This window comes from Solanum stenotomum, chromosome 1 (assembly GCF_019186545.1).
Source record: "Solanum stenotomum isolate F172 chromosome 1, ASM1918654v1, whole genome shotgun sequence".
Taxonomy (NCBI): Eukaryota; Viridiplantae; Streptophyta; class Magnoliopsida; order Solanales; family Solanaceae; genus Solanum; species Solanum stenotomum.
In genome coordinates, this window is record NC_064282.1 from 17,108,134 (window position 1) to 17,118,028 (window position 9,895).

Sequence of the window (9,895 nt, forward strand, 5' to 3'; positions counted from 1 at the left end):
AATAGAAATCTTTAAAGAAAAAATAAGATAAGTAATTAACTAATGGTGAACCCCACAAGTCCAAATTCTCTATAGAAAAAATTTTGTACATAGTTACTCTTAAAATGAACGTTACTATAGGTGATTTTTTTTTAATCGAATAAGAAAGTACGAAATTGTTTGTTTTTGAATGATGCTAAAGGGCAAATTTGATATTTTTTCTAATAAAAATATCTTAGTCGATGACAAATGAGAATAGGTACAAAATAAAATACTATTTTTTGGGGTATGAAAGATTTTTAAAAAATGTCAGGATACCCAACAACATAACAATTCAAAATTATTGATGCAACAATGACTCAATCATGAAGGTTGGTGGGCCAAATGAGTGGGCTTAATATAGCCTCACTTTTGAAGGGCCCAAAGTTTAGCCCAACCCTACTTCACTGTACTGGGCTGGCTTCACTGGCCCAACAGATTTTGCCACCAAGAGCTTGTTTGAATTGGCCTTTCGTTACAAGTTATTAAAGGTTTCTGACTTCTTCTTCTTTTTTTAGAAAAAAAAAAACATTTTAACTTAAAATCAAGTATCATCACAATTAGCCAATTAATTCAAAATTACTACTATTGGTATCGATATTGTCATTATTAATGTAACTATTATCAATATCTATATCATAAAACTAAAGAAATTAAATTTGTTATTCAGAAATTTGTTTTAAATATTAGGCGGAATGACCCGAGAGGCCCCCTGTACTTGTATCTGTTTGTCAGTTGAACCCTTATACTCGTTACTTTGCCAAATGAACTCTTAAACATGATAAAACTCTATTTTTTAAACCCCTCTAACCATTGACCGAGCTTATGTAGCATTAAAATGACTGAGTTGGACAAACACGTGATCACACGAGTATTGAAGCAAGTGAATACAATTTTTTTATTTTACAAATCTCATACAAAACAATAATAATAAATTAAAAAAAATAAAAATCAAGAACTCCTTCTTCAGCCCACCCAACCCATCGCCACCCCCACCCCTTCTCTCTTCTTATTTTTCTTCAGCCCATCCCCCAGCCCCACCTTTTTCCTCTTCTTTTCAGCCCCAGACCCCCCACCCACCCAGCCCCCGCCCCACACCCTTTTCTTTTCTTCTTCTTTGACATACACTCTATTACCATAATCAAAATAAAAAAGCTTTTGTTAAAAAATATCTTATTCACTTTTTTTAAAACTTGTTTTTTCAAGATCTATTGCTTGAATTTACTTATAAACATTTTTTTTTTCAATTTGAAGTTTTCTTGATATATCTTTTTACCAAATCTAAATAAATAGAACCCAAAAGCATATGTAAGAGCTAATTATAATCTATCACATTTTGTCATTGAGAAAATTTTTGAGTGTGAGGAAGACGAAAAATAGTGATTTTTATTTTTGGGGTGAAGAGTATAGGGTGGGGAGGAAGAGGATGAAAAGGGAATATGGAAAATGAGTTTAGTGAGAGAGAAAAAAATTGCACCATTTTTAAAAAATATTATTTATTTTAAAATATTTAATTTCTGATGTGTCATTGAAAAATAATAATAATACTGATGTGTCATTAAAAAAATGACGTGGAATTTTATGTGTAATACACACACACATCTGATGAGAAAGAGGTTTAAAATATTGTGTTTGAATGAGTTTAATGGTTCAGTTGGCAAAGTCAGAAGTACAAGGGTCCAACTTACAAACGGAACCAAGTACGAGAGTCTCCCAGGTCATTCCGCCAATATAATGAAAGAAATACAGAGACTTATAATTTATTGGGTACTTTATCAAATAAGATCATTCAATTTCTATAAAATTTATCATTAAAATAAATCTTTGAGAGAAACAAGTTTAAGCGGAGCAAAAAAAATTTATAAATAAAATGTACTCAACTAAATTACGCAAAATATACAAATTTTAAAATCAATATGATTGAGACCTAGTTCTTTTCAAATATTATTTTCAAACTTCTAGTTAACAAAATAGGTAAATAAATCTTATAGACATGCTTATCTCAAAAGTGTAACGTAAAAAAGGTTGAGATGAATTTTTCCTCTTTTTTTTTTTTTTTGACTTAACCCATCGGTGGCCCTTTAAAGCTGACAACAATTTTCACGTAGACACCTTAACTAAACTTTTTTTTCATTTTAGACACTTTTGGGTTGGGCATAATTTGGTCGAAACCGAAAAAACCGACCAAATCAATTTTTTTTTATTTCGGTTTCAATTTTCGATTTTTAAGTGTTTTTTTTGGGTTAACCGAAAAACCAAATTTCATATAATACATTATCATATATATTTTTTTTTTATGTAAATAGTTTAACTGAAAAGCCCAACTACCCAACCCAATAAAGCCCATTACAATTTACATTATCCTAATATCCACCCAAAGCTGAAGTCCCAATCCCAAAGTCATATCTCAAATCCTAAGTCCCTAACACACCGAACTTTCTTGGCCACGATTCTGAAGAGTGAAGAACAACCATCGTTTCTTGGCCGCGATTTTTTGGCCGTGATTCTCACTAGTCTTAATTCTTAAGTCATCGTTCACTACAAATTGCGATTGTGGAAACTGAAAACTGGAATGCCAACTTTCTTCTGAGTTATGATCGAGTTGGAGTGTTGAATTGCAGTGCTGTCTGTTGATTCTTATTTTGTGTTGTTGATTCTTGTTTTGACTATTAATTATCATTTTGTATTGCTGAACTACTGATTCTTGTTTTGTACTGTCGTTGATGTTTAATTCTCTTGTTTTCTTAGATTTTTGTTGCATCTTGAACTTGAAGTGTCACTTTGTAAAAAAAAGATTGAATACTCCCTCTGTCCTAATTTATATGACTCACTTTTCTTTTTAGTCAGTCCCAAAAAGAATGACACATTTTTATATTTAGTAACAATTTAACTATAAAATGTTTATTTTACCCTTAATGAAATGATTTACAACCACACAAATTTTTATCATTCATTTTGGACCACAAGTTTTAAAAGTCTTCCTTTCTTTCTTAAACTCCATGTCGAATCAAACTACATCACATAAAATGGGACGGAGGGAGTAGTAAATTAGTGATTTGTGTTTAATGTCCATGTATGTGTTGATGATATACAAGTTATTTATATTTGTTTCTTGTGCTCGTTACAGTTGATGGATGACATGAGTAATAATGTTTTTCTTGTGCTTGCTTGGGAATCCATAGGCGTCAGGCAGTAAGCACTTAGAGCATCTCCAATTCTACACTCTATTTTACTCTTTAAATATAGAAATATAGAGTTCTCTATTTTTTTAGACAATCAACTCCAATCCAATTCTCTACATTATTCTCTAAAAAAGAATCTTTTTCTCTCTCATCAATATTATATTATTATTTCTATTTCATTTTTGTTTTCTTATTCCATAATATAATTTTATTTTTTTCAAACAATCATCCTATATAATTTCATGTAATGTAAAATTACAATTTTTTAAAATTATTTATTTAATATTAAATTATATTTTATTCTAAATTTCTAAAGATCAACTACGAATAATTGAAAAAAGAAATCAACAAGCACAATCGCAATCGCAACCACAACTTCTCTAAATCATACACTAATTCCTTTTTCAAATATCGTTAAATCTAGAAACGACCTTCCGGGTTACTAAATTATTGTTGTGATTTTTAAAATTATTATATTATGCATTGTATTGTTACCTTGTATTTAAATTATTATTTTATGTATTATATTTTTTAATTAAATTTTTAACTTATCATCTAAATTTTGTGCATTCTTCATAGTGAAAACTAATAATAACATCAAATCGTATCACAAAGTGATGAAAAATAAAAATAAAATAAAATATTATTAATTCGAGATGAAAGTAGTATATATAAAATGTTAATTAATAGGCTTATATGAAAAATAATATGTTAATTATAAAATAGTAAAAATAATAATATAATATTCAAAAAGTGAAATAGAGAGTATGAATAGTAGTTCTCCAAATTTGGAGAACTACTATTCAACTCTCTATAACTGGAGAGTAGAGGGTAAAATATAGAGTTGTTGGAGATGACATTTTGTATTTTACTCTCAAAATATAGAAAATGGAGAATAAAATAGAGTAGGGTTGGAGATGGTCTAAGAAGTGCAACTTGCACTTTTTCTTGCATTCATGTATGTGTTAATGATATTCAAATCGAAAAAATTAATCGAAATAAACCGAATCGAAATTGAAAAAATTGAATTGAATCGAATTAATTTCAGTTCAGTTTTAGTTCATATTATTTTCAAATCGAAAACTGAAAAATCGAACCGAATTTCACAAACCGAACCGAACTGATCGAATGCCCATCCCTAAACACTTCATGTCATGCCCCGTTGTGTCATTTTGGCACATTTTCACAAACTTTTTGTTGATCATACGCGCGTGTTGACCAAACATATCCACATGGATTAAATGACTAATTATGTCATGCCATCTCATTTTAAAGCCATGTCATTAAACGCACAAAAAAAAATTAAAGGTCAAATAGAAAGGGTTTTGACTAATTAAAAATAAATTATTTTGAAGATTTCCCCTCCCACCCCTCTTCCCCCACCCACCCCGATCATCTTCTTCATCAAAATTTTCTCACCACAACACAATCATCTTTTTCATATTTCTCCTTTTTCATTTTCTTTTCGCCCATTCCCACTCTATATAGTTATCTTCTCCGCTACATTCCCCATTTTCATGATCTTTTTTGTAATACCCACTTGATTTCATCGTCTTCTTCAATCTTCACCATACCTTTCTCCTATTTCTTCATTTAATTTAGTATTTAGAATTGTAAATATGAAATTTGAGAAGTAATAATGGCCACGTGAATATGTTAAAATCATGATTGTAGGTTTTTTTTTTTTATACTTAATTCTATTCTCCATTCTTTTAAGAAAAGGGGGTTACATTCTTAAAGTTGTTTTGCTGAACAATCGGTACTATTTCAAGTCTTTCTATATGCAAAATNATATGCAAAATTTATCTTGCCATCAACTGGTGATGTCAAGTATGTATTATGTTCAATAATATTAACATTATGTTTTCCAACACAGATAATAGAAGGTTTGAAAAAAGTCTTTGATGGAGTTTTCTAAAAATTTTTAGAGAGAAAAATGTAAGATGATGTGCTAGCTGAAAATGAGGAAGAAGAAGAGAAAAAATAAAATAAGTGTATCACACTCACTTTACCATATCAGCAAAACGTGTCAAAATGACATACTCTAACAGTTTCACAAAAAGTGACCTGGTTTGACTTGATACGAAACTTTATAAAATAAAGAAGACTTTTGAATCTTGTGGTCCTAAATTAAAGTTATGTCAAATGTACTAAATTGCCCTTCAATCTCGTGGCTTTAAATATGCCACGTGGAAAACTGAAATTAAAATGTTACAAAAAAAGTAAAGAGGTCATTCTTTTTGAAACAGACTAAAAAAGAAAGAAGATCATTCTTTTTGAAACAGAGGGAGTAATACTTTTCCATAGAATGTAGTAGCAATTATGAGATTTTGGTTTAGCATGGGTGGAGCTTATGTCCACACCGACTGATTTATTTGTTTTGTAAAGTTTACTTGGTAAATAAAATTTTACTTGTCAAAAAAAAAAAAAAGGTAAATAAAATTTTACTTGTCAAAAAAAAAAAGGACTGACATAAGATATCTAAAATGAACAAAGTCTAATTAAGATGTCTAAGTGAAGTTGATGCCAATTTTAGGGGCGGTTAAACCTTTTTATTTTTTTGGGTTCTTGAAAATCACTTATCATCAGGGGTGTAATATGTTAATCATCCTAAAAACCAAAGGACCTCAGTGCAAATAAAGAAGCTATATATAGGGAAAACCCTAATTCCCCTTCAGTTTGTCATTTTAGAGATTTCACTGCTACTTGTAGTCGACAGGAGCGCGGCAGCCACCGTCACACCGCCAAACAGCCACCATGGGTCGTATGCACAGTTGAGGGTTCGTCTACTCTTTCTTCCTCTTTATCTTTATTTTGTTCATTCTACATTTATACTTATAATTTTCAATCCTTTTTTTTGTTGCTTAGTAAGGGTATTTCAGCTTCAGCTCTTCCATACAAGAGGACTCCACCAAGTTGGCTGAAAATCTCTGCTCCTGATGTAAGGAATTAGTTCCTTTATTTTCTATTGTTTCTTTTCATATGTATAATTAATTATAAATGGTAAGAAAAATGTAGAGATTTGTAGCAATGCCTTGTTTGGATCCTAATTTTCGCTTATTGATCGCCACCACAAAGATAGAATACCTTGGTAGGGCAAATATTCGCATTGCTGATAGTTGATTATATATGTTTAAAGAATTTTGAATTTCCCAGTTTCTTCTGATTATTGATTTATTGTAAAATTGGCCCTTAATGTGTAACTGTCATACATACATTGTGGACTTTTAGCTTTGCGTCTGCTAGCGGAATCTAACTACATTTAGCTTTTCTTTTTTCAAGCTATAGTTTTAAAATCTTGCCCAGTATGCATAGTGTTACATATGCTGTTAAAGAAAAACAATGGGACTGTACCTTGTTTTGGTGATTGTGTCTCCTAAAGATACCTCTTTTACGCGTCACAGTAAATGTTTACCCAACTGATGCTGTTACGCTCCATTGAAATGTGATCCAGTCATTCAGTTTTTCTATAGTGACAGTACTATCTTTTGCTCCAGGTTGAGGATAACATCTGCAAGTTTGCCAAAAAAGGTTTGACACCTTCTCAAATTGTGTTATTCTTCCTGATTCTCATGGGATTGCTCAGGTGAAGAGTGTTACTTGGTGGTTAACTGCTTCTGGTTTAATCATCTCGCGTACATTTCATTTTGTTTTGCATGTTTTATAAGCTCATTCTTACCTATTTTACTTCGTGGTGAACTGCTTATGGTTTAATCATCTAGAACACATTTCATTTTTGTTTAGCATGTGTTACAAGTTCACGTGTGCAAGTTAAAATTATGTTCTGAAATAACTTGTTTATACCCAGGCATGTTAAATAACTGTCTTAGGGAACATTACTAGTTGGATGACTTCAGCACACATATCAACTTCTGAATATACTTTATTTTGTGATTAGTGTTTGAATCTAAATAAAGAACATAGAAATAAGCTAAGACTTCACTTTGAGAAAAGAATATTCTTTCTTGATAACTTACTTTTTGAAAACCTATTACAAGCTACAATATGTTTGATCACCAATTTATACTTTAATTCATTCCATTTTATTGAAATTTTCATAATACTTTGGAGAAACTCGACTAGAATTCGACAAATCAAAACAAATTACCTTCCAAAGTTTTTCTCACATTAAGAAAGATGAGGACATTAACATCTCGCCTCATTTCTGTTCAATTACAAAGAATATTTAGTCATCCAAGCAAACCAAGACTTCAGGTAAATTGGCTAAAGGCTGCTGATAGAGGAAGATACTGAAGGTCAAAGATGAACAACCCATAAGTTTACACATGGAGATCAGAAACTCCAATATCTAAGGGGAATGATTCTTAAAAGTATTATGTCAGGATTCTACTAGATCAACAACTGTATCTTTGGTGATCCAGTTGGAAAAATTTGTGTGGAACATGGATTATACATGCCATGAAAAAAACATTCAGAGTCGATGGATTTATGACAGTAGTGTAAATAGTGAAAATGACAATAGATTTAAGATCCTGTAAGGTATCTTACCATTAATTACTTCGCCGTCTGTTGGCAAGCCACATGAGAAATGAACATGTAACCTTTTTATGCGTTTGAGCCCATGCTCCAAAATTGATTCCAAATTCTTCTTATAAGTGCCATGTACACAAACTGCACATTGCCACAAATGAAAACCACAACTTCAAATATGGAGAAAGAAATTTTTTAAGGACACAAGGGGACATTGATGCAAAAATTGTTCTTCAGCACCAGACAAGGAATTGATCTCATTTTATATACATAACTATCTATTGAGGTCAAGACAGTTATTAACGCTAATACTCAACTTTTAGTACATTATCCTGAAATGAAATTTATTTTTGGTAGCTGTTATTGCATTGTAAAAAGACACAATCTTTTCAGAATAACTGTCACCAATTTGAGATTTCGTCATATAAGTTGGGGTCGATGGAAGATCTAATATCATTCTTTCAGCCCAATTCTGTAATATTTTGCAAGTCTATTTCAAGGAAAAATATTAATTGTAATATTTTTCATATCATTGTTAAGTCACTAAAAGTTTTAACTATATTCACAGTCCTAACTAGCTGTGTTGAATTTTGTTCTGAAAATCACAGATAGATGGAATAAATTTACACTAATCTGAACATCAAATATAGAGGGAATAAATTTTACACTAATGAGACACAAGAATCAACAACTTGCTACTAGCATTCAGTTCAAATATGTTTCTTCTCTCAAAGTTAATCCTGAAAGATACTACTTATCAAGGATTTGAGGTGGCTAAAACGACAGTAATCTTAGGAGAAGAAAAATCATAGAAATCAAGAGCATTGGATAAAGAGAGGAACTATCATATGGGAATGGATAGATATAGCCATTTCCTTGAAAAAAATATAATATCACGGTTAAAACAAGATAGCCTCTTTGCCAATTTCCTGTAGATTTGTATTGCTTCATGTGACTCTCAACAAAAAAGCTCAACCCCAAAGCATCATCTCTTAGCAGGGCAGATTTTAAAAACGCCTTTTATATTTAGTTAAAGTTTCCCAAAATATTTATGATGCTTTTTAGGTATTCACTTTCAATACTCGGGCCATGACCAAACATGTTTTCCTTTTCTTTTTCTCTTTGCCTTTTTCGAATCATGTGACCCTGTCAACCACATGTTGCTGAACATGATGCTTAAAATGTATTGAACAGTTTACATCATAGCTCAGATAGACTCAAAATTAGAGTAATTTTTCATTACTCCAACTAGTAGTGTTTATAAGTTTTTAAATGCATAAAATTATCTTACCTGGAACATCATTAGCTGAAAGAATCGGTTTCAATAAGCTTTCAGTTTCAACTATCTGTAAAGTGGAAAACAAATATACTTCAGCTACTAATGATACTGCTAATTTGTGAGCCGAATATCATTCATTTGATGTCTGATTACAATAACTTTTCATACAAGGGCAAAACATGTATCACAATGGTCTGCATATCATGAGCCTTTCAATTATGAAAAGATGAAAATTGGAATTTTAAAAGCAGGATAACACGCGCACTCACTGATAATCTCATAATAGTGTTTCATTGCTAATAAAATTACTAGCCAAAAGATGCATATTTAAATGTCTAAATGCATTTACTTTCTTTGTTGTTGTCTCGTTTGGTTATGTGTCAAATAAGGGTGTAAATGCTTGCATTAAATGAAATGTACTTAGAGATTTAAAAAACACTCACCTAATGTGCTTTCAAACGTGCACGAACAATATAAAATCCGTGTTCAATCTCTCACATTCCAGTCTTCCATTCTCCCCCTTTTTCATTTCCACTTATGTTGAGAATTTACTTCTTCATTCATCAGAATTTCATCCAACTATAGTGGATGTACCCTTTAGAGATTCCTCTACTTCGAATGCCATGACTTATTGATAGACTAATCCAACTAATTTCCATCGGAAATATACAAGGAAATAACATTACTCCACTTTACGGAGGAAAAAATACCTTTACTGTATGGCTTTGGTTGGCACGTATCAGAAGCTCTCCATTTTCTTCCAAAAGGCCGAATCTTTGCTTGTTATCTTTCCGTACGACCTATAAGAAAGCATACAAAAAGAACATATATGTAGAACAAAAATGTCAAATAAAAGAAAAGGGAGCAATCAACTCAATTGTGAGTTGTGACAATTAAAAGACAGACATTGTCAAATTTCCAGCTA

The 9,895-nt window shown here is 31.2% G+C and overlaps 1 protein-coding gene and 1 long non-coding RNA gene across 2 annotated transcripts in view; one reads left to right on the forward strand and one right to left on the reverse strand.

Annotated features, from left to right (window-relative positions):
* The first annotated feature begins 5,876 nt into the window (after positions 1 to 5,876).
* On the forward strand, positions 5,877 to 6,801 carry LOC125845559 (uncharacterized). The gene is made up of 3 exons (XR_007444296.1): positions 5,877 to 5,980; positions 6,069 to 6,141; positions 6,698 to 6,801. It is a non-coding gene; the product is annotated as an uncharacterized LOC125845559 (long non-coding RNA).
* Positions 6,802 to 7,294: 493 nt separating this feature from the next.
* Positions 7,295 to 9,895, reverse strand: part of LOC125860276 (uncharacterized) — a 5,622-nt gene continuing 3,021 nt past the window's right edge. The window contains exons 6-7 of the mRNA XM_049540237.1: positions 7,710 to 7,832; positions 7,295 to 7,365 (exon numbers count right to left, since the gene is read on the reverse strand). Coding sequence (XP_049396194.1) covers positions 7,295 to 7,365; positions 7,710 to 7,832 — 194 coding nt within the window. The remainder of the gene's footprint in view (positions 7,366 to 7,709; positions 7,833 to 9,895) is intronic.